General features: G+C 40.0%; 1 protein-coding gene across 1 annotated transcript in view; it reads right to left on the minus strand.

Moving 5' to 3' along the window:
* Positions 1-4,628: 4,628 nt before the first annotated feature.
* Positions 4,629-26,206, minus strand: part of GLRA2 (glycine receptor alpha 2) — a 167,897-nt gene continuing 146,319 nt past the window's right edge. The window contains exon 9 of the mRNA XM_081807978.1: positions 4,629-5,400. Within this exon, the coding sequence (XP_081664104.1) occupies positions 5,122-5,400 (279 nt within the window). The 3' untranslated portion in view covers positions 4,629-5,121. The remainder of the gene's footprint in view (positions 5,401-26,206) is intronic.

The following is a 26,206-nucleotide window of genomic DNA, read 5'->3' on the forward strand; positions in this document are numbered from 1 at the left end:
GAATAATAGCCCAGAGATTGTATGGTTTGCAAAGCCTAAACAATTTACTGTCTGGCCTTTAAAAAGTTTCGCAAATCCTGGTCTAAGGAAGAGGGTGCCAGGCAGAGGAAACAGCAAATGCAATACTCTGAAGTAGAACTGTGGCTGGTATGTTTAAGCACCTGCCAGTATGCCTGGAGGGAGAGGGGATAGGAGAAGGTGATGGGAGAGAGGTAGGGAGGTCAGATCACGTGGCCATAATGAAGATTCTGGCTTATTCTCTAAGTCGGAAAGCCATTGGAGATTTAAATCAGAGTGACATGATCTGATTTATGCCTTAAAAGGAACTTTCTGACTACTGTATTTCTTTGATCTCTTTTCCCTTTCTCACTACCCTGCCTCTACATCTTTCTCCTTAGAAAGCAGGGGTAGCTCAGGAAATGATTATCTATTGGATTTGATGAAGTCTTCGTTAGTTCTGATCCTGGCACATGAAGGGTCTCCTAGCTCTTGATTCTATTATTTTTGGGGACCTGGAACCTCTCATGAGGCTTCAGTCTGCATGAGGACTGACCAAGCTGTCCATTTCATGACCAGCCCTGGGTCCTACCAGAAGGCCAGTGTTATACACACTTCAAAAGAGCACCCCAGAGCTTTGTTCTCCTCTTTGAAGACACATTCACCTATTTATGAATCATTTGTGCCAAGGTGATAATGTGCTTTCTAAATGCTGATTCATGGTCTAAAAGCATCACATATACACTACCTTCAGCTTGGGGGAAACTATATTACTTGTTTTTTTTTAAGATTTTATTTATTTATTTTGAGAGAGAGCATGCAAGCAGGGGGAAGGTTAGAGGCAGGAGAGAATCTCAAACAGACTCCATGCTGAGCGCGGAGCCCAACACGGGCCTGATCCCACGGCCCTGAGATCATGACCTGAGCTGAAATCAAGAGCCCGAAGCTTAACCAACTGAGCCACCCAGGCGCCCTATATTACTTATTATTTTTAATGTGTTTGCATCAAAGTAGGAATATTGCATTTTTTTCTTATGTGGGGGCATGTGTAACAATGTGAAGGTCATTTTCCCTTTTTCAAGAATGGAAATAACACCTCCTAAATTGAGTTCTGCTGGTCTTTTGTCACCCCCAGTATCTTTTTGGCCATCAATTGCATAAGATATTACTCTCTGTGAGGATATTCTTAATGCTGTATGTAGTATTAATTTCTCTTAGGCATTTTCAACAGAAATCTGTTATATGCCCTCTTTTACCAAATTATTTTGTCATCCATGAGAGTGAGTCAGTGGTACTATGACTTTTTACTTTCTCAGCTTTTATTTTCCTAAACACAGTGTATATAGTGAACAGGTAAGAGTCTGAGGAGTTAGGAAACAAATTATGCTGGATGTTCAACCCCCAATATGACAGGTGACTTTGGGTGAGGCATTTAATTCACGGAGCTTCTGTTTATCTATTGACCAAAGGATGGATATGATCCTTTGGATCTGGCCACCTTGGACAATTATTAGAATTGAATGCTATTGTGGACATCAAAACATTCTGATATGTTGAAAGCACTGTATGAGTATGAGGTTGTGGTGTTATCTTTAGTTCTACTTTGTGATCTATGAAGAGCATGCATTACTTGAATCATTTAAATTATACTTAAGAAAACCCAAATTGGTGAAAATAAGAAAGAGTTTAAAGCAGAGGCTGAAAGATTAAAAAAAATATATCTGGCAGACATATGACTTATATTCATTCCACAAATTGGCTTCGGGCTTAAACTAGGAAATGCATAAATTAAAAAAAATTCTCAATAGATTTTTTTTTTCCCCAAAACTGTGAATCTTATGATAGGGAATTTTGTGCTGTGTTTTGGATAGAACTTTCTTATTTGATATTAGTTGACTAAGCATATTATAAAATGATACTCATTTAATCTTTATTGGAAAATTTGGTTTCAGAATTTGGCAGTTCCGTTCAGCAGCACAAATGAGGAGCTTAATGCTAACACTGGAAGGATTTTAAAAATATCTACAGCAAGTCTGGTTTGTAGCATCTGTTTGGGGCCAAGGTGTTTGAGAATGCCATAAAGAGTCTTAAGCCTTAAGTCATCTCGATCTGTTGTTAAAACCGAATGGTAGGAATTCAAAAATATTTAAAAGACAAATCTCCCACTAATCCATTATCTGAGAAATGGTAGCAGTAGTTGGTTACTTCATGTCATTGCTTTGTTGGGAAAAACTTATATAACTTTGTCAATAGGCACATCATATCCTCCCTCACCAACTTTTTCCTAGCTGTAGTAATAATATTCACTGGGCATTTGAGCTTTGGCAGGCAGTGCAGAGAACCCACGAAAACATAGCCACTTTCTTCCAGAAGCTTCCAATCTAATAAAAACTGGTAAGTTCTCTTCCTCAGATCCATGTTTTTATTCTTGAACTATTTTCCTTCAAATACTATTATGAAAGAAAAATGTCCTAAATAAAATCTCCAATAACATTATAGGGGAGTTATCTATTTTGTCAGAGTATGCAACTCAAAAATCTTTTCCCTGAGATTTTATCTTATTTATATAACTCAAATCAGTGCACTGAAGAATTCTTTCCACTGAATGTAGACTAGAATCAGAGATAAGCCAAGAATCCCTCTTGCCATCCAGGATGTCTTTGCCTACTTGAGTGGCTGGCAGGTATGTTTAGAGGAGAATCTTTTTAAAACTGTCTGATGTGGGGACCACACCCCCCTGAAAATTATATGGTACACACATTGATTAGATATGATCATTTAGCTTAGGATTATCCCCCAAGGTGCCTCCCCATCCCTCCATAAGCAACATCAGGGCTCTTCCTAAGATACTTACGGAGTCAGGCCCATGTTTGGAAGGCATTTTAACCTCAGTTTACTACTTTTTAGTGGGAGGAAGAGAAATGAGAACAATCAAAGACTTTGCCTTATTTGTTTGGAAAGGAATGAGCAATAGGACAGAAATGATGTTTTAGGAATGATACAAAAAACATAGCATTAATCTTGCCAAGGTGAGGAATTGTAAAGCTTCTTTCCCAGTGGATAACCAATACTATTCATGATAATAAGAATTTTACTATTATCTATTAGTTATTGGAAATTTACTGTGTGTTAGACACTAAGCTAATGGCTTTACTTGCATTTTTCTCATTTTATCCTCTTAAAACTCTATGAAACAGGAGCTATTCAGGAAAAGTCAGGTAACTTATCCAAGATCACACTGTTGATAGGTGGCCAAGCTAGTCTTTCTATCTGCAAAATTCCTGCTTTTAGCCATTCTACAATATTCCTCTCTACGGAAATGATTCAATATTTGAATAGGTTTAAAAGGCCATAAACATCAACTTATAAATCTGCATCTTATCTGAAAATATGATGATGGATTTCTTTGATTAAGGAAAATCTGCAAGGGGTTAAGGTGAATTTCCTTTACTTCACTGAGGTTTTCAGATATTTGTTTTTTCATCATAGAGCTCCATTCCTGACAAAACCAGGATGGCTAGGTGGACAGATTGTTCTTTTAAATTTCTTTTCATTTTGGTATTTCATGATCCCTCAGTGTTCTTGGAACTTTTGCAGAGCTCATACGAAGTATCCACTATTCATTTTGCCCACGGTGACTCCCAGTAGTCCCACATACCTGTTTCTCTGTTTCTGCAATGAGAATAATATTTTTCCTTTCTTCCTGGGGACACTATAAGCAACTATTATATTAGGGCAGAACATCATAGCTATAAGTGCTTTACGTTTGTGAGAAAGACCAGAAACAAAAATCCAAGTTACCATTGTCATCCAACTTACATTGTGGTGCAAAAATGGCAAGACTCTTAGGGAAGTTTTGTGGCACACTTAGCTTTATTGAAATTGAACAAATATTTTTAATAATCCCTTTGACAGCACATGTAAAATTTAAGTTTTTCATTATATTTTTACAGGTTGTCTTTTATCTGAGTAAGCAAAAATACGTCTTTTATTTATTTTTTCTTACTTAAAACATGTAGCCAGGATTCAAACCACGTAGCTCTGGTACCAAAAAGGCAACAGGTTATGAAAATCACAGTACAATTTTAAAATTCTTTAAGTTAGTTAAGGATATTTAAAACAATATTCACTTGATTGACAGTAGAAATCATGGGTCATTTGACATTAGGACTAGTAGTTACACCTACAATGAGAGCAGAAATGGAAAGTTCAAGCTAATATGAGCTACACCATTCAGGACACACCATCTCCATAAATACTGTGGCCAAGAGGTTGCAATGGCTAAGTCACACTTGAGCAGTTAAAGTCACATGTAAATATAGCTAAAGCGAAAAAAATACAGTGTGCTGATCGGGATCTAAAATAAAATGGGCATTTATTTTTAAGAGGGTATACTATCAAATCAGTTATGACACACAATTTAAACCCCCAAATTACATTTAGGAAAGAAAAATAATATTAAATTGCACACCTACACGGACAGTAAAGTAGAAATCTGTTCTTTGTGGTTGGTGTTTATTTTCTGTTGTTTTTTTCTCAATAAGTAGAAATAATTTATGACCCACAAAAGGATTTCTCAGGTGAAACACTAATTACAGACATTGTAAAGAACTGTAGCTCAGACTCTGTGGCTCAGAGTACTTGTTTTAAAAACGAGGCAGCATTTTCCTGAAAAAGTTTGGTCCTTGACTCACTATAGGCTAGTCACTATGGTCAGATGGTAAGCATTTTCCATGTGTGTGTGTGTGTGTGTGTGTGTGGTCTAAGCTAACTTTTCAGTACCAGAATTAGTCAAAACCAGACCAAACCAAAGACAAATAGCTTTCGAGAACTTGACCTTGCATATCATGTCTAATTAATACATCATCTGAAAGAACAATGCTAAAGACTATGAAGAGAATTATGCTCACATGATTCTGTAACACCTTAATTTTGTGCAAACATTTTCCTTCATTGCCCAGATAACTTATCTTTATTCATGTAGGTGCCAGGAAACCTGCTCTCATGATCTTCCCGCCCCCCTCCCCCGGTCTCCTCCTCTGTCAAAGTGATATAAAGACAATTTCACTGTGTATTTACAAGCACAACAGTTAGGCAAGAAAGTCCAGGGTCTGAAGGGCTCATCTATTTCTTGTGAACATCTTCATGCCGAATGATCTTGTATGTGATCCAGTAAAAGATGTTGAAAATGAGGAAGGCCAACGGGAAGGCAGCTCGAGATATCGTGTCAATCCTTTTTGCCCGGTCCACGAACTTCTTCTTGATGGCATCTGCATCTTTTGGGGGTTGTGGGAGTGGGTTGGCAGGTGTGGCCTTGACAGCTGTTCCATCTTTCACTTGGAGGCAGTGACCCATCCCATAACCACTGAAATTAAAACGACTTTCACGAGTAACATCTTCTTCCTGGGAGAATAAAGACAGAGGAAGCACAGATTGATTGTCAGTCAGATCAGATGGAAGATGCTTAAAATTCTTCAGAAGTAAAAGGATAAATCACAGTTAACTGGTAGTGTGGGAGGCTTTTGGAATGTGGAGTTCTCTTTCAAGTTCAACTCAATTATTCATGGAACAGATACAGTTTATTAACTTTCAGGCTGAAAAATTAAGAGTAAGAATAACGACTTTGGGGGCACCTGGGTGGCTCAGTCGTTAAGCGTCTGCCTTCGGCTCGGGTCATGATCCCAGGGTCCTGGGATCGAGCCCCGCATCGGGCTCCCCACTTGGCGGGAAGCCTGCTTCTCCCTCTCCCACTTCCCCTGCTTGTGTTCCCTCTCTCGCTGTGTCTCTCTGTCAAATAAATAAATAAAATCTTTAAAAAAAAAAAAAAGAATAACGACTTCGTGGTCATTTTAATTAACAAACAGAAACACTTACATTATATTCAGCACTGACTTTCCCAAAATCTAGTTTATTGATCCATAACTTTGAATGGACTGTTTTAAAGCCAAGCCTCCAGATCCAAATATTATACTCTACATCTATATAGAGGACCATTTGTTCATTTACTCACTTACACATCATTCATTCATTCAAAAAACCATTTACTGAATCCCTGCTGTGTACCTGGCCTTGAGCTAGGAAATTTTAGAAATTGTAAATTTTTCCTAAATTTAGGAAAATTTAGCTAGCAAATTTGTGGCCCATTCACAGCCTAGTTCCTTCCATTAACATTGGCTTTAATGTTAATGTTAGACCTAAGATTAACCCCCTAAATGTATACCTGTTTCCCCTCCAGTCCTCTAGTTCATCTCAGCTATATATCAGAGATTAAACATTCACTATGTGGTGCTGAATATTTCTACCATGGCTAATTGTCTGGTGTCAATTTTTTTTAGGCAATCTAATTTTTTAAATTGTTTTTTTAAGATTTTATTTATTTATTAGAGAGAAGGAGTAGGGGGAGGGGCAGAGGGAGAAGCAGACTCCCTGCTGAGCTCGATCCCGGGATCCCGGATCATGACCTGAGCTGAAGACAGATGCTTAACCGACTGAGCCACCCAGATGCCCTAATCAAGCGTTTTATTTTCTTTCCTGTATTGTGAGCATGCAGTATTATATTAATGTCAAGTGTGCAATACAGTGATTCAGCGATTCTCTACATTACTCAGTGCTCATCATGATAAGTGTACTCTTAATCCCCATCACCTGTTTCACCCATCCCCCCACCCACCTCCCCTCTGGTAACCATCAGTTTGTTCTCTAGAGTTAAGTCTGTTTCTTGGTTTGTCTCTCTCTCTCTTTTTTCCCTTTGCTCATTTGTTTTGTTTCTTAATTTCCACATATGAGTGAAATTATATGCTATTTTTCTTTCTCTGACTGACTTATTCACTTAGCATTATACTTTCTAGCTTCATCCATGTCGTTGCAGGTGGCAAGATTTCATTCTTTTTTATGGCTGAGTAATATTCCATTGTGTGTGTTTGTGTGTGTGTGTGTATCTGTATATATCACATTTTCTTTATCCATTCATCTATTGATGGACACTTGAGCTGCTTCCATAACTTGGTTATTGTAAATAATGCTGCTGTAAACATCAGCGTGCATGTGTCCCTTTGAATTAATGTTTTTGTAATTTTGGGGGACATACCTAGTAGTGTGATTGCTGGATCATATGGTAGTTCTATTTTAACTTTTTGAGAAACTTCCATGCTATTTTCCACAGTGGCTACACCAGTTTGCATTCCCACCAACAGTGCACGAGGGTTCCTTTTTTTCTCCACATCCTCACCAACACCTGTTTTCTAGTGTCAATTTTTAACATTGATTCTTTTGTTATTTATCTCTACCATATTTAAACATGGGTCATTTTAACAGATGTCAGTGGTATTTTATGTTGATTGTTTCTATGTGAATTAAATAAAACACTAAAAAAACTGCAACCTCAGGGTAAAGTGCAAATAGCCTTAGTAGAATCAAATGTATGGAATCTTGGTGTGTGGTTGGGTCAAAATGGTGGAGTTGGAAAGGTGGGATTGAAATGAACTGCTTAATAAAAATTTAGCTCTAGGGGCGCCTGGGTGGCTCAGTCAGTTAAGTGACCAACTCTTGGTTTCGACTCAGGTCATGATCTCATGAGTCGTGAGATGGAGCCCTGTGTCAGGCCCGCGCTCAGTGCAGAGCCTGCTTGAGATTCTCTGTCTCTGTTCCTCCTCCCACTTGTTCATATTCTCACTCTTTGTCTCTCCTTCTCTCTCAAATAAATAAATAAATAGTAAAAATAAAAATTTAGTTCTAAATAACCATCGATTGAATCTTCTTTTGAAATGAGTTCACTGCCTTCCACAATACTGTTCAACCCCTGGGAGTTACCAAAGGCAGGGCACTCTTTATTTTGCCAGATAATACCAAGGCTTATGTTTCCCAAAACACAAGAAAACTTGGTATGAGTTTCATTTCATCGGTGTTTATTGCATATCAGTTGTGCCTTCAGCCACATGTAAAAGATATCTTGAGTGAAGTACTTGAACATAGTATGAATGAGAGCCCAACTGTAATCCAAATGGTACAGCAAGGACAAATTTATGGCAGGAAAATCAGGCCAGAGCTCTTATAATAAAGTAACTGTAAATCTACTCCTTTATAAAATCATCTCCCTGGTACTTTTATTTATATGGGATTATTCTATACAAGTTGGTTTAAGACACTCCATCTCATTTCTTAACAAAATATAATGAAGGATTTTTCATGCAACAATGAATTATTGAGTGTTGAGTCTATGGCAGGCATTTTGCTAGGTCCTCAGAAACAGTTGATGAAGTTGGACAAGAGCCCTACTTGCATGGAGCTTTCAGAACCCAGTGGAAGTGTTCAACCTAAAGACATTATCATAAAAGGAAGCTGGCTAAGAAAACCCAGCCTGACATTAGAGTACCTTGATGTGCCCAGCTATATAAGCTCAAAAATGAAGACTTTAATTGGACTCAGATTCAAATATTGAATCTGTTTTCTTTGTCTTAAAATGTGAATGATATCTTTTATAGATGCAAAAGTTTTAAAAAAGTGAAGTATTTAAAAATGTGGCATAAACATATTAATTATTACAATGTTATCAGAAGATTTATTCAGTACTTAGCAAGAAAGGAACCACACAGGTCATTAGGGGGAGGGGACTTGGGAGTCACATGGGTTATAGCTGTCTTGAACTTTCTATTACTAACTGGTAATTAGATCTCAACTACTGAGTGAGAGAAGTAGAAACAGTGCCAGTTGGTTTAGTAAACAGAGATACAGACTAGGAATTTGGATATTTGGGTTCTAGGTCAGGCTCCAAGCATTGTAAGCTGTGTTGATCCTAAGCAAGTTATTTATTCTTTAAAGACCTCAGGGGGTCGCCTGGGTGGCTCAGTCTGTTAAGCGTCCTACTCTTGATCTCAGCTCAGGTCTCAATCTCAGGGTTGTTAGTTCAAGCCCCGTGTTGGGCTCCACACTGGGCGTGGAGCCTACTTAAAATGAAATAAATGAATTAATTAAATAAAGACCTCAGGGACCTCATACCAAAAATGTCAAGGCTGGACTAGATCTGTGGGTCTCAGCTTTGACTGTTGGGGAACTTTTACAAGTATATGCATGCCTGCCTCCCCTCCAAACCCCTTCCAGACCAAATGAATTAGAATTTCTAGGGAGATTTAAAATCCAGTGACTCAAGCACCCGGCTAGCTCAGTCGGTAGAGCATGAGACTCTTAAAATCCAGTAACTCTAATGCAGAAGGTTGGAAACCAGTGACCTAGATGAGCTTTAAGGTCCAGCTCTAAAATGCTGAACCTATTCTATATTATTAAGTACAAAATTACTTTTCGAATGGGAACTATTCCTCAAAGTACATTTCCCCTTATCTGCCTAACCTTACTGTGCTATTTTTCCTTTCCATATCTGTAGAATCTTGCAAATTGCTGTTCTCACCTCTATAAACATTTAGAAACTCATGATTAAGCATATAGATGACTGCCTGAGTGAGATAAGATTCTTTTTAAATTCCTGGATCCCTGAAGAAATAGAAAAGTTAGTTAGCTAGTAACCTGCTTTAGCATGCAGAACAAAAGGAAACCTAAATACCCACATCCATGTTTCTTTTCAGACTGACTCATTCATTTAATTTCTATAGTTTCTCCTCACATACTGTGAATGGACAGCCGAAGAGATTAACTCATTCAATTAAGTACAGAGCTAGAGTAGAATGATGCCAGGTTAGGTTATCATTAAGTTGTACATTGCCTGGCAAACTGTGGCTGCTTAATAAACATTTGTTGAGTAATGAACAAAAGGGAATTTTAAGAGGGCTTTTTCTATTCTTGAAAATACTTTCTTCATTCATTCAATGGTACTTCAAATTATGCTTCTGAGCATAGTTACAGCTAATTAAATCCATTCTTTAAAATTCTCCACCACAAAAATAAATTTGTCATAGGTAGAAATTATCCATTTAATTTTTTCACATGCAGAAGATAGGAATGCTAGTTTAAGGGTCTTCTTACTTACCATTATGACTCATTCAATGCATTTTAAACATAGAACCTTAAATTATCCACATCAAAGGGTATGGTTTTGATTCAGAAAACATAATTGCAACCAGTTTGAATTTTTGTGTTATAATGAATGACTAATTGCCTTTATAGCAGGTTCAGAATAAAATGTGGTAATATGGCAAGATTCCTATATGAGGGTAAAATGGAGATGAGCTTGAGTCATGGTTAAGCTGAAGCTAAAAGAAAGAACAATCTGTAGGCACAGCTTAGTTGAACATATTAACAGGGAGAATCAGATCTTCCCAGTATGGAAAGAATTTTAGGCATATATTCTCCACTTCTTCTAATTAGCCGGGAAACCAATTAGTTAAGTATTGCTGCTGACCCACCATCTTCAGGAACTTTGAACAGTAAATACTTCTAGATCCCTCTGTTTTGTTATTCACTGATTAAATTTCCACAGAAAATGAATCATCCAAAGCTTCAATACGTTCAATTTCTATATCCCACTTTGAGAAAAATCTCCTTAAATCCTATCCTGCCATATGAAGCACTGTCATGGCACTATGTAATTCATTTGAGATTTGTTATTTTATTTAATTCATGCCTCAGTTTTACTTACTGTAAAATTAACTCATTCCTGTATTTGGAATAACTCTTGTGTAGATGTGAAATTAAACCTAAAGCTCACCAGAATTGCATTGTAGTGAATTATTTGTCACAAGCAAATGATTTCAATATACTTAAAGAACATGGTATTTATAAAATGAAAGATTTTAGGGGAGCCCATAGTTCCAATTTTTCTTCTATGCCCTAGAAAGGAGGAAAGAAAAGGATTCCTAAAAACTGGTGTAGGGAAAAATTCTTTCCATCACATTTCTCAACCAGATTCTTTGATTGGATTGAGTGTCTCTTCTATAGGAATAGGAAATTCCTCAGTTGGAACTCAAGGTTGTAGTGAGCCTCAATCAGTGCAAGGACATAATGGAATCTCTGGCCCTCCTTAGGAAACAGTGTGAGCCCATGGGGGGCGCACCTGGGTGGCTCAGTTGGTGGAGCAATCGACTCTTGATTTTGGCTCAGGTCATGGTCTCGGGGTTGTGAGATCTAGCCCTGCGTCGGGCTCCACGCTGGGCACAGAGCCTGCTTAAAATTCTCTCTCCCTCTGCCCCCCTGCCCTTCTCCCACCTCTTAAAAAAAAAGGAAACACTATGAGTCCAAACACAGTAGGTTTTCCCCCGCGAAAAAGACCCCTGGTCAAATGAAGGCTGGATAATATTTAATTGTAAGGCCTGCTGATTTCTGTCACCTGGACTTGGGGAGGAGAGATGGCCTTGAGAAATTCTCAATTCTTGTGGCCTCAGTTTTCTCCTTTATGTCACAGGGACTTGGGGATCGATATGAATAATAAATAGTAATCATTTATTGATTATAACTATGTACTAAGCCCTTAAAACTACAGTAAGTCCTTTCACCAAACTGACCATGGAAATCACATGCTTTCAGGGAAAATTGAGACTGAGAAAAGTTATGTGGCTTTCCAAAGTTATATTGCTAATAAATGTTGAAGCTGAGATTCAAATTCAGGTCTGTCTGATCCCAAAACTGTCTGATTCCAAAGACTCTGAAAGTCTGTGATTGTTATGAATTTGTCCCTATCAAATCCCAAATAGCTTCACTGAAGATTATGGATGAAGAATCTGACTGAACTTTGTAGAACAACAAATTTACAGTAAAGTAAACCAAATATAACCCCCTTTGTTGTTTAATGACATCTTGTAAAATGAATTAAAACTGTCAAAGTGTCATTCTGGGCAGACAGTAAAGAGCAATTTTTCCAAAAGGAAAGCTTATCATTGGAGCAGCTCTTTTTCAATGCAGGATATCATTCATGTTATCATTCATTCATTTCTTGAGCACTTGCTATTCATATATTTGTATTTCCAACAAAGATTCATTGAGGACCTGTTATGTGCCAGGTGTGTGGTATGGTAGGGATACAGCAGTAAACAAGAAGACAAAGTTTCTGCTTTTTTGGAGTTTACATTCTATTGGGGAAAACAGATAGTAACAAGTAAAGAAACTATACACCCACACACACAAACACTTCTACATATACACACATATATACATATGTGTATACACACACACAATACTCCCACACACTTACGCAGACACACGCACACACAAATAATGATGAATGCTTTGAAGAAAAACAATCAAGGTAAGCAACTTAAGAGAGATGTGTGGCAGAGAAATGGATGTTTCAGATTGAGTAGTCAGAAAATGCCTAAGGAGATGCCAGGCACTGGGCCATTTGTGAGGGATCCATTGGTAAGCAAAATAGATCAAGTTCTTGCCTTTAAAGAATTCACAATCCTGAGATGAAGACAAACATAAATTAAAATAATCACAAGAATACATAGTTGCTAACTATGATAAGGGCCCTGGAGGAAAGTTATAGGGTGCTATGTGAGCCTGTTAATGGGAGTCCTGGTCTCATCTGGCAAATAGGAGAAGCTTTTCCTGGAGGAAGTGATATTTCGTTAGAGACTTGAAAAAGCAAAGGCATTAAAGAGGTGAAGGCAGAGCGGGGAGATGTCTAAGATGGGAGGGTCTGCTGCAATGGAGAGATGGTGAGATGGCTCCCGGAATGCGGGGGCAAAGTGGGGTGAGACAGGTTTCACAAGTGAGCAGGGGCTGGGTCATATAGGGCCTTGCAAACCATGCCGCCTGCTTAGAGCTTTATTTTCAGAACCATGGGAAACAAAAGATGAATAAGACCTTGGGTCTTTTGGGGGCGGGACATAGAGAATAATACAAGACACATCCTTGAGATATGTACAAAGGTGTGTTGGTGGTCAGATGCGCCTAGAGTCTCCAGAATTGGTGAGGGTATCCACGGTAATATAGCTGAGATACACAAGGCAATGTGCAAATCATCTGTGATTGCCCCCATCTGGAAAAGACTCTTTAGCTACCTATTGGTTTTTAGACTACATTCTCCATTTTCCTTTTTATTGTTATTTTAAAATTTTTGTTTCCCAATTATATTAAAAATTGGGTAGTCAGGAACTCTGAATTTCGATAGCTGATTTCCATTATTGTCTTCATTCACTGGAGGGTAAGCTCCTGAGAGTGTGCTAAAGTCATCTCTGGAGCCCTATTCTCTGGTACAGTGCTGGTCCTGTGACAGTTATTCAATAACTATGCCTGCCATGATCCTCTTGATTCTGAGTAAAAGCTCAGAAAGGATATGCTCCCTGGGAGAGAGAAGGGGATAGTGACTGTCTCTTAGTTGATCTCCCTCTCTTTGCCAATTGCAGTCCTTTCTGCAGCCTCTAAGAACTTCCATCCCTATCCCTCTCACTACAGACACAATAGCCTTGATACTGCAGAGGAGCAGAGGAAAACACTGGAACCGAATCTGAAAGACTTCGGTTGAATTCACGTCTTTACTATCTCCTAAATGTGTGGGTTTAGGAGATCCCCTCAGACTTTTTGCCCTCCCATTTCCTCATTTTTAAAAGGAGAAAATTAGTCATTTGGCCATCTTCTGAGTTTCAGTATAGGACTATAATGCTGGCTAGTATGTTGCCTTAAAACTGATCTCTAGCTGGTTGATATGTCTAAGAGTTATCTTCACAACCAGAGACTAGAGAGTATGTAAATGAGGGTCTTAATGTCTTCTTCCTATCCCTGCCCTGATAGTTTCTGCTAAGGTTGGCTTCATGGGCATGCATACTGTGCAGTCACACCTGGGCCCAGTGCTTAGAAGGGTCCATACTTGGTTTCATGCTTTGCTAGAGGCATCTTAAAATTCATAATATTTTTGAACAAGGGTCCCACATTTTCATTTTGCACCAGGCCCCACAAATTTTGAAGCCAGCCCTGCTTTCTGCTGTCATAGGGTTGAGGGAATGCCATTGGCCCACTGCTTCTATTCCCCGACTTCATAGTTTTCAACAGTTTCATCTCCTTAATGACCACTCCCAAGCTCCTTTGTGTGACATTCAAGGTCCCCTATGTCCTGCCTTATACCTACTTCTCTCATGGGGTTCCATGATCTGTGATTTTAGTCAACTGCTTCCCTTTGCATTAAATACCCCTCACCTCTCTTCACCTGGTGAGCTCCTGCATATCCTTCAAGACCCCACTCTGCCATCATCCCATTCAGGATGCCTATTTTTGACCCCTGAGCCTGGGTCATGAGTTCTCCTCAGAAGCACCTGGTACATGCTTCCATAACAGAACCTGCTTCATCATATTAAAATCAGCTGTTTACATGTCAGCCTCCTTGATGACCTTCAAGTATAGGGATGCAGTTTCTCATATCTTGATAGCCCCAGTACCTAGAACAATACTTGGCTGAAGCTTCCTATGTCGAATATATATATAAAGGAAATGCTTCTTAAATGAATAGTAGAAAAAAAAGTCTTTTGTAATACGAAAAATGCTTTCCTTGCTTACTTATCATGTCGCTTATTTTTGCATATTGAATTGACATAAAATTAGCGCAAATTTAAACTTAACAGTGCCACTCAAGGACTGAGGTGTTTATGGTCTATTTTTGAAACACTGTCCATTTTTTTGGTCCACTGTTAAGCTAGTAAGCAGCCCAGATAGTGTGAAAATACATAAATTTAGATCAAACTCATTAACAACCTTAGCAAACAACGTACACTCATTTGCAAAGAAAATAAATGGCATAGACAAACACGCCAGAATACAAAGAAACAATTTTTAATTTATGCATCTATTTGCAAGTCAAAATAATAATGCTAGGTAAATGAAAAGACAGTATATATTAGATATATGCAAATATTTCACCAAATAAATTAGACCTTATCAGTTATTACCCATAGCAAAGACTAAATTTGCATAACGTTAAGGGTATCTGAGCTCACATGCCGCCCATCTGGGTGTGGTGAACAGAATATAATTCCTGTAAATCTATGGTCATCACCAAACATCAGTTTTATGTCATGAAATTCTAATTAATGGAACATTTTCTTCACAAATCTCTTAAAACAAACGAATGCATGCCCTGTGGTGCTGTGCATCGTTTAGCTATCATTTCACAAAACCTCCTTCCTTGCCTGGGTCACATGTTATTTTTGCATGTCTCCATGTGAGCATAAAAGCCCACAGTGCCTCCTATGCAGGACAAAGCTCACCTCCAGTAACGGGGGGGAATATGTGGGCAAGGAGGTCAGACGGGACTCAGTTGTGGTATGAGCTGGCATTCCAGGGCTGAGCCTGCCACAGCCTCCAAATGCCTTGCAGAGGTTGGGGCCCAGGAATGGGGTTGGGCTAAGACTCCTGGTTATCTACAAAAACCCATCTGTCTCTCTTGTTCCAGTGGTGGATCTTCCTTTGGCTCAGGGTTTTTTAACTGTAGCCTACTGACATTTAGGACCAGGTGATTATTTGTTGTAGGGAACTGTGTTGTATGTTTTAGGATATTTAGCAGCATCTCTGGCTGCTATCCACTAGATGCAAGTAGCACCCTTCCTTCCAAGTTGTGATAATGAAAAAATGTCTCCAGACATTGCCAGACATTGTAAAATCGCCCCTACTGAAGAGGCCCTGTTTCAGCCGGTCACACATGTTGCACATGGGGAGACTGCATTTTCTGGCCTCCCTTGCACCTGTGTGGGGCTAGGCAACATATCAAGTACCAGCAAGTCCAGTCAGCCCCATCTCCAAACCAGAATCTAGTCACTTTTAACTACCTCCAATGTTGCATGCTGGTCTGAGTCGCCCAATGGTGGCTCATCAGAATCATTCCCACCAGAATTACTGTAATAGTCTTCTATCTGGTCCCCTGGCTTCTAGATCCTCCCTCCCAACAATAATGTCAATTTTTAGGACCCCAACTCGAGGGATCCTGTTAAAATGTGAGTCAAGGGAGATCCTCATCAATTCAAAACTCTCCAGTGGATCTCACCTCACTCGGTAAAAGACAAGTCCTTGCAATGTCCCCTTTACCTCTCAGACCTTAACTCCTGCTGCTCTCCTTCCAGCCCAGGTGTCAGCATACCTTTTCTGTGAAGGGCCAGATAGTAAATATCTTAGATGTCATGGGCCCTGCAGTCTTTGAAGTATATGTCCTTTCAATGAACATGTGGAATCTAATTCTCTAAAGTGACATATAAACTTGACTCTACTTTGGACCACACCTCACCCGCAACACCATGTTTTTAATGGACTCGAAGTCGTTATTTAAAAGTAATTGTTTGACTTCTGGCTCAATATCTATAAAGCAGAAATGTTTTCACTTCATGTCAGCTGTAGTCCTAGGGAGTAGTTTAGAAGTTGATAACATGCTTCTGAGGCTTTGATTCCTCAAGAGCGAAGCAATGCCTTGTGTTTGGAAATTCTTTCCTAGTAATCTCTGTCAATTCTGGCCTAGCGAGAATGCTCAGAAGACACCCGAAATTCTAAGAAGCATGAAGGGTAACATCTTCCATCTGGAGTATGAGCTGTTCGATTATTAACATAGTTTGCCATCTGTTCCGGGTGCAAACAAAGTGAACATTGCGACTATCTACAGAGCGCAAACTGAAGGGGATGGATGATCAGAGTATGAGCCCTCTGCCAAACTAAAAACAAGAACAGCAGCAGCAGCAACAAAATCACATTTACTTCCTTTCTAACTTGGATGATCGTGACTGCCAAATTCTCTGGACCATTATCGGCTTGTGTGTGTGTGTGTGCGTGCGCGCACGTGCATGTACACACTTGGTGTCAAAAAGTGGCTTGTTAGGCTAACACATAGCTATTGTTAGGATTAGCTGTCATTTTCCTGGCACTGCCATTTCTGCTGAAGAGCCTGCCTTAAGGCTGGGAAAAACTACACTTCCAACAATTCCCTTCTTGCCTGGTTCCATGTTAAGGTTTGTCAGGGAGAAGAATTTGAGATATTTCAAAGGTGGGAAGGAGGCAGAGGCTATTCTATTTGGGAGTCTGTGGATGTCAGATGAGGCTGCTTTGTTAGACATAGTGGGATTCCAGATCTTTCAGTGGGCTCCCATTTTATGATCTCACTTTCCAGGCTGGCTATGGTGGCTTCTCAGATTTCCCTGTGAACACCTCTTTTTCCACCCAGAGCTTCAAGTTAAAGTCCTCTCTTCTGACTATAGCCTTCCAGACCTTCATTCCTGTAGTTACTCTTCATATTCATATAAACCCTGATTTCTATATTAAACCCCTTAATATGGTAGTATGTTTAGTGTCTCTGTTTTCCTGACTAAACCCAGATATAGATAATATAGGTACTTCAGGCTTATAAGTACAAAACACCTTTTGAATGCAAGTTACTATAGTTTTATTCAATTAAGACATATTAAGCATCATAATGTCCCAAACATTGAAAAGAAATAAGGATGAAAAAGACAGAGTCGTGCCCTTGAAGGCAGCAGGGGTTTGGGATAGGGGTTTAGAACATGTAGACCCGTGGTTCCCAACCAAGAGTGATTTTACCCACCAGGGGATATCGGGCAATGTCTGGAGACATTTTTGGTTGTCATAATGGAGGAGATGGTCCTATTAGCATCTAGTGGGTAGAGGCCAGGATACTACTAAACATCCTACAGTGCACAGGATACTCCACCATAGCAAAGCATGAATTATCTAGCTTGAAATCTTTTTTTTTAAATTTTATTTTATTATGTTCTGTTAATCACCATACATTACATCATTAGTTTTTGATGCAGTGTTCCATGATTCATTGTTTGCGTATAACACCCAGTGCTCCATTCAGTACATGCCCTCTTTAATACCCATCACCAGGCTAACCCATCCTCCCACCCCCCTCCCCTCTAGAACCCTCAGTTTGTTTCTCAGAGTCCATCGTCTCTCATGGTTCGTCTCCCTCCTCCGATTTCTACCCCCCTTCATTTTTCCCTTCCTCTAGCTTGAAATCTTAATAGTGCTGAGGTTGGGAAACACTGACACAGACAAATGATTCCAATAGCATGTGATGTGTGCTATGGTAAAAGAATGTACAGACCAATAGGATCCTAGGGAAGGGTTAATGTTAGGCTGGAGTAATGAAGGAGAAGCTAGATGGCATCCTTTTTCTATTAGCACCAAGAAATGCACTGCCTCTGGAAGATATACATGAGTGTTACAGATATGTTACAGAAAAGTGAGCCATGTCAAGAGGCAGCCTCATTTCATCAACTGAGCCTACTTTTTAGGGCAACTATACAACAGCGCAAAGGCACTTGTCTGTGGCTTTTGGCCAGGAGTCAGTATCTTCTAATATTCCTGTATTTTAATCAGGGAGGATCTGTTACAAAAGACAGAAACCTACTTCACAGTTGCTTAAATAAATGGGGAATTTCTTCAAGAAATTACTATAAAAATATGTAAGAAAATATCATGAGTCTCCAAGGATCCAGAAGCAGTGCCCTGTAAAGGAAAGAAGCCTGGGTTCTGGATCCAGAACTCCTGGTTTCAAATCTTGGCCCTGCCACTAACCAGTGTGGAAGCTGGCTAAGTCACTCAATCCTCTGAGTGCCTCAGTCTCTTCTGCAGTAAGAGAGAAATAGTGACAACGTCCTTTTGGATTTTTGAAAGGATTCAGTGAGATACTGCACATTAAGGGCTTTTAACAGTGCCTGGTGTATAGTATATATTCAATAAATGTTAGTTATGATGGGGATATTGATGATGGTGGGAGCAGGGCCCAGGAACTCCAGTGAGCAAGTCAGGAAATGAGATTATTCCCAATCTCTCATGGCCGTTATCCTCTCCCATTTTCAGCTCTTCTCCTTTCAGTTTCCTTTACTTATGCATGTTCCAGCTGGGCCAACCCAGCCTCAACCTTGTGGAGACCTTTTCAACTCAAGTCCCTGCTATCATCTTTTTTTTTTTTTAAAGGGAGAGGGAGAGTCTTTTTTTTTAAAATATTTTATTTATTTATTTATTTGACAGAAAGAGACACAGCGAGAGAGGGAACACAAGCAGGGGGAGTGGGAGAGGGAGAAGCAGGCTTCCCGCTGAGCAGGGAGCCCGATGTGGGGCTCAATCCCAGGACCCTGGGATCATGACCTGAGCCGAAGGCAGCCACTTAACTGACTGAGCCACCCAGGTGCTCCTATCATCTATCATCTAATTAGAATACTCTTCATTCAAATTCTTGAAAGAGAGAATTTCATAGATATCCCAGCTTATAGACTGTTGTGCTTGGGTCATTGAATAGGAAAAGGGGTAAGAAATACGGAATAGCCTGAGGACAGGGTAAGATGCAAGCATGCTGAATGTCCCCGAAAGCATACCACTTGAGGAACCAGAGAAGGAACAAGAGAGGCTGGCCTTGGAAACAGATGAGCCTGGCTCATATGACAGGTGTTTTCAAAAGAGTGAAGAGCAGTTGTATTAATGGCTCCCAGGTTGCTAATCAGAAACAACTGGTTGACATTACAGGGAGACAGAAGTCAACTTACCATGAGGAAGAATTTTTAACAACTCTGACTGGACGTGGAGCACAACACCTTGGAAGGTAATGAATTCCTTGTTGATAGAGATGTTTAAGCCATTTAATCATTTGTTGGAGATGTTGGGTATTGGCATAACATGTTGGTTTGGCAACTAGATGACCATTTCTGTACCTACTAATTGTAGTAATCTCTGATCATATAAAAATTACTAAGGTCAGAAGTCTAGGAGGGCAAAACACATGGAAGGTGCTGACCCATGTGCAGGAAAGATGTATTCAATAAGCTGTGCCCTGCTATGACTCTCCTTGACCTCTTGGAGATTTCTAGTCATTCTGATCTCATTTTGAGAAACCCTGCCGTAATATAATCAGCCCCACAGGAACAGTTTGGTTCAGGTGTATTTTCTCTTTCAGTTATCTTTGACTTGCCCAGTATTTTATTTCATTATTTCTAAGGGTTTCATTTAAGCAACAAGTCCCTTGCTACTATTACAATTTTGAAAAAGATTCTAATATAGAATATATAAAATATAGGCTATAGAATAATGAAACCCCCCAAATAGTAACATATAACCTCACATTATATGAAGAATTAGGCCCTGAGTGGGTGTATTTCTGGAGGTCAACACACCATATTCATGGAACCCTATCTTTATTCAGTTTTGAAATCTAGAGGCCACAAGCAATAATATCAACCTTCTAAGTAACTACCTCTTCTCTTCCCTCCCACTGCTCAGTTTCTACTGAAAGGAGCTCAGAGGGAGAGGAGGCAATGCTGTGGGCCGTCAGGGTTTGGTGAGCTGGTTGCTGGTGCAGGAAGCTCAGTAAAACTCAAGAACTGAGAACTCAATCAGTAGGACTGGATCTCTGGTCTTGCCCTGGATCCCCTTCTCTCCACTTTGAAGAGACAGGTTAACGTCATGATGGCATCACCCAGGCGTGACTTGGAGAAACATTAGGAGGCTCTGACAGAGGGGCAGTGAGGCATAGCCTGAGGAAAGAGACATCTGTGGGCCATTGCTTCATCTTCCAAAGCTGCACAACAAACACATTTTCTGCAGGTGAACAACTAGAAACCTGCTTTCTCTGGCCAATCGTTATTTCCTTCTGAATTTGAATGATCCCAATAAGCTAGGTCTTCTCAAATGAATACGGAGTGTAGGTTCTGTTTTAAAATTAGCAGTTACTGAAGCATATGAGCACTGTAAACCATGAGGAGGCACTTTTGTAGCGCTTCTCCCAAGGACATTCAAAGCAGTGAAGTGAACCAGAAACACAATCTATACTCCGTTATTCTGGATTATTATTCAGTTTTGCAGATCATCTATGTCCTAGCTCTCTTCTACCTTCCCTGCAACCATTGGTTCACTAGCACTTTACTATAGCTTCTTGCAAACAACTCTTGCCAAAAACAAAAAATAGAAGAAAGAAAATGGAAAATAATAGATAAAATGAGGTTTGTTTGTTTCCTGGAGTATCTGTAGCACATTTCCAAGATCTCCCCTTCTCTGTGCTTCATTACTATGGTTACCAGATTTAAGATTTCAGACAGAAACTTGTCTGTAGGCCCAGCGGGAAGATTGACTGCAGCAAACACAGAAGACAGCGATTGGGCCCAACTTGAAAATAGTATCACTCTCTGTTGAGCTGTTAACCAGTTGAGTTTCTGGGTCATTAAGTGTGTGAAGGTATGTAGCACTGTACTTAGCATATAATGGGGAATCTGCCTCCTTCTCTTTTTCAAAGAATGTCAGTGCAACAGTCATAATCAAAGGCAGAGAGTTAACGTTATGTGGTTATAAGAAAATATATTTTCATAGAAAATAGACTTAAGTTCTGGGCGGGTGCTTTTCTCCCCTCAGTCTGTGTCTCCTGATAAGGCCGATGTCACACCCCACTGAGGATGACACGGCTCTCACACTGCAGGCACAGTTACTGCATGATGAACCCACAGGGCCACGGGCATCACAGTGCTCAGGTAGGGGGTGGGTGCGCGCTGGTAAGACAAGGGCCAGCGGCTTGGGGGGGGGGGGTTGGGGGTGGTGCACTAGTGAGTGCAAGGGCCACCTCCTGTCCCTTCCGTCATAGCAACCAAATAAGGACCCCTGCTACTCAATCTGTGACTGATTCCTAAGTGTGTCTGTGAAGATTTAAATCAGAGAAGCTCTGGTGAACTCGTCTGCTTGGCCTTATGCAAGCTGAAGGCACTTTTTCACCATGACCCAAGGTAGGAAACCTATTTCCCATTGCCAGCCAGGATATACACATATACACACTCCCACATACATGAGTATATCTAACAGAAACCAAAGTTTCACAAAGTGGTGTTGACTTTTCCAAAACAGAGTGCACTCTGATATTTTCTCACCTTTTCCCCCTAATTCGTATTTTTCCAAAGAGCTGGTGTTGAGCCACTGGACTGGCTTCATGACCCACAAGTCAGTCCTACCCCACGGTTTGAGAAGTATGTGTTGAATGGTCTTAATTGGTTCCTTCACTATCAGCTGTCATTCGTCAAGTATTTACTGAGCATCTACCATGTGATAGGCATGTGCCAGTCATGGGGAAATCTAAAAAAGAGACTTCTAAATAAATACACAGGAGAGTCCTGACAAAGAGTCAACTCTTCTGTTCAAACTCCCTGTAGCTGTCATGCATCATGCTGAAGAAGGTGCTGGGCTTTCACAGGAGATCTGAGAGATGGCCTACTATGTGCTAGGCCCTTTACATGTCCTATTCTTTCTGTCCAGTGGTTCTCTTTGACTTTTGTCTGCCTGCTGGATGACAATTCAACCTTCCATCCTTAGCTCAAATTATAGCTCCCTCCTGAAGGTTCTTGCCTCCCGCTTTTTTGCCACCCATTTAGGAGGAACCACACCTTTTTTCTCTTCTCTCCTAAATGCTTGTATTTATTAGGTTGGATTTTAATAATACAATTGTGAGTCTTTTGTGCACTAAACAGTGGGTAATTAATCAAAATAATACATAGGATCATTTTAAAGACTCAGGACATTTTATATGAGCAGGAGAAGATAACGTTACATAAAGAACTCAATTATACTATTGCAGGTAGCTGGCCATTCCTTTTCCCACAGATTTGTGCGTTGGGCTAGATGTGAGATGCCAGTGGGGGCTGGATTCTTAAGAAGATGTAGCTATCTACGTCTGCCGCGCGACATATAAGAAATGGCATGACGTCTGATGACTTAGTGCTGGCTAGTTTTCCACTTTCAGACCACTGAGCTACAAGTCCTGAGTAGAAACCAGTAATTCATTCCACAAATATTTCTCAAGTACTGAGTATGTACCAGACGACATGACAGGCCCATCAGATTGAAAGATGAATAATGAACAGCCTCTGCTTTTTAGATGTCTGATAACATTTTCCTGAGGGTTTTTTTAAAAACAGGCAAAGGAAAGAGAAAGAAAATATTTGATGAGTGTTGGCTTTGTGCAAGGCACTGTTGTTACATGCATAATCTTGTTTACTTCTAATAGTAATTCCATGACAAAGGGCTTTATTAGACCCTTTTTATGGATGAAGAAACTAAGACCCAGAGTGATTTGATCATGGCTCCAAATTACCCAGCAACTAGAGTACCAGCCAGGATCTGAATTCAGCCAGCTGGACTCCTGGCAGAAACTCATTTCACTATGCCATGCTTCTCTCTCACCTCTTTCTTTGTAGGATTTGAAGAGAAAAAGGTATATATTTTTTGAGGGCAGAAATTCACATGGTAGAATTATTCCAGAACAGGGTGCTCTAATGAAACATGCTGACAGGGTACTTGGCTGGGATGAAGAAAGCTGGCTTTGTGACAGAGATTTTTATGTTTTTTTTTCTCCCTTATATCAGTCTGTCCTAAAAGACAGGAAGTGTGAAAGAGCATTCGATGATTCAATGACAAATTAAGGCATCTAAGGTCTGGCAGTCAGGAATTGGCTGTAGGACATTTAACAAACCTCCTAAATTCCCTAGGAAAATCTCACCGCCAGACTACTTTAATTCGAAGCATTTTGTGCTTCCCAGAATAAAGCTGTGTGACTATTTAGAACAATTGTTTTACCACGATACATGTGAGCACAGTTCAGTGCTGTTAACTAAGGTGAAACTTTTCAGCCTGGCATGGATTCTAATGGCTGGCATTTCATACTGTCTCCTCCTCGTGCATGTGCACACGGAGCTGAGAGACCACCTTCTCACTTACAGGCAAAGAAAGGTGTTGCCTCGGGTTCTCATTGGGTTCCCAATACCAGAAGGATCATCTCAGGCCACCAAATAGCTAGTGCTACTCTTAAGAAAACCAAAAAAACCCCAAAACAAAACAACACCCCCCCACAACATAGGATTAAATTATTCTATGGGATGAAGAGCTTTCATAATTAAAATAGTTAAGATTTACTGAAAAACATAAGCAGCCACAGTGATGAACTTAACATTTCTCGTCAAGTGAAAATTCATTTTACCTTGAGCTTTGGGGCATTTCCCCATGCCTTGTTTTCGACTGTACATATTGCAATATGCATACATTTTTTAAATTGACTATTTGCAATATGTTCAGAGCAGCACTTCTCAAGTTTTCAGTGTGCTTGTGAATTTCCTGGGGATCCTGCTCTACTGAAGATTCTGATTCTTGTAGTCTGGGTGGGTCCTGAGGGGCTGCATCTCTAACAAGCTCCAGGTGATGCTACTGCTCCTGGTCAACAGGTGATACTCTAAAAAAACGAGCCTCGAGAACAGTGGTTCTCAAAATTGGCTGCACATTGAAATCACCTGGGAAGTCTTTAAAAAATCAAGACGTCTTGATTTGTTTCCCACTCCCCAAAGATACTAACTTATTTGATCTGGGGTGGCATCTGGGCATGGAGAGCTTAAAAAACTCCCAGGTGACGGTAATGTATAACCAGGATTAAGAACTTTGCTCTAGTGGATTACCTTGTCTCTAGAAAATATGAGGGCTCATTTCTGGTGTGACTTTTGTTGCTCTTGAATAAATCCAGCAGCAGAGTGAAACGAAGTGGGAAGATTCAATAACTTAACCTCCTAATGTTTACACTCATGTCAACTTCTTGAAAAGCAATTAAATTATACACCCAACAAAATTCATACCCCTCTCACCAGTGCAAAGAACCATATTTTGGATCCATTTTTTACTGTCTGACGTAAATAAATAAATAAAAAGCTTACATAAAGAGCTAACCTACTAAAGAGGAAATTCCTAATTAAAATGTTTTTCTAGCTGGATAATCTTTTGGCTTATACTAGCCTAATTACTCCGGACAGGAGTGGTATCATTGCTCGTAAGCAGGTTGCAATCATGAAGCTAAACTTTTTTTTTCTCTCTCTCAAAACCGCAGTCATCTGCGTGCACAGCATGTCTCTGTCCCTTAGATCGGGGCTTCTCAACCTTGGTACTGTTGACACTTGAACTTTATAATTCTTTGCTGTGGATGCTGTGTCCTGTACATTGTAGGAAGTTTAGCAGCATCCCTGGCCTCTAACCACTCAATGCCAATAGCACACACAGTCTCCCACCCGCCCCCCCCAGTTGTGAGGACCAAGAATGCCTCCAGACATTGCCAGGTGTCCCCTGGGGCAAGGGAAAAATAACCCTTGCTTGAGAACCACTGCCTTAGATCAAAGGACGTTTCCACATCAGTGACTCTCACTTTCATCTTGAACGTCTCAGTGTGGGAAGCTCTTGGGGTTCATCTGATGCAAATGAGAGGTAGATCATTGGCAAGGTAAGATGAGGCCATTTTCCGGTGAGCATTGACTGCCACCTTATAGAGCAGAATTTTCATTGCCTGTTTAATTATTTAATTCCCTTTTATTTATTCACAATAACAAGATGAGGTTAGAATAATTTATAGTTAACATTCCAAGACAAAATGAAGTTCACAGATGCCCATTCCTCCTTGAGGATAGCCCCTCCTCATCAGTACTTTCCCTTCCTAGGAATTGCCACAGCTCCACCTGTAACTCTGTTAGGGTTCTTGACATTCTCTACCCCATATCAGAAAAATTTTGCACTTAATTTTTCTTCTTATGGATCCCCACAGCTGCATGGAAACAGGTTTCAAGCAGTTTCCATATCCCCTCTTCCCCTTAGCTAAAACGGAACTCTGTACAAAGCAAGCATTCTAAAAAAAATACCTGAATAAATGAACTCTAGGGTTTGTCCAGCAGCTTAGAGTGAGAACAAAGAAAATAAGGGCTATTTCCATATACGCACTTCTACACAGAGCCAGGATCATTTATTCTCTAAAAGGCTACACTTGCTTGTGATAATTCTTCAATCAGGTGGGAATAACTCCAGCTTAAGTGTTTCGTCCCCAAATGAGCTTGTTACAAAGAAGAATAATATTGATAGAAGACAAATTAAAACTGTGATTAGGGAAGCATCAAACTTCTCTCATTCCGTTTGATCTGCTTATGAGAGTCCAGTTATGTTTACATGTAACTACAGTTTGCAACACCATGGAGAATTTTATAGCAATTAAGAGCTAGACAGTAAAAGGAGAAGGATTAAGATATCTGCCATCATCACCTTTCTAAGATAGTAGTAGAGCTGAAGGCACAGGCTTGATTTCAGGGACGTAAGGAAATAGAATTGTATTATGAAATCCGTCAAGTTGCTTGGAATACCCAGTAGCACAAAATGTTTTATCAATGCCAACTGCAAGCTGCAATAGGTGGAATGCAATTGTTTTTCTCTAATTTGGAGAAATGACTATTCTGGCTTCAGGGATGCACTCATTGCTTCTTCTAGATCCTGAGCGGTCTATTTCAACGCT

Source organism: Leptonychotes weddellii, chromosome X, assembly GCF_054177405.1.
Source record: "Leptonychotes weddellii isolate Sample4059 chromosome X, ASM5417740v2, whole genome shotgun sequence".
NCBI classification, from domain to species: domain Eukaryota; kingdom Metazoa; phylum Chordata; class Mammalia; order Carnivora; family Phocidae; genus Leptonychotes; species Leptonychotes weddellii.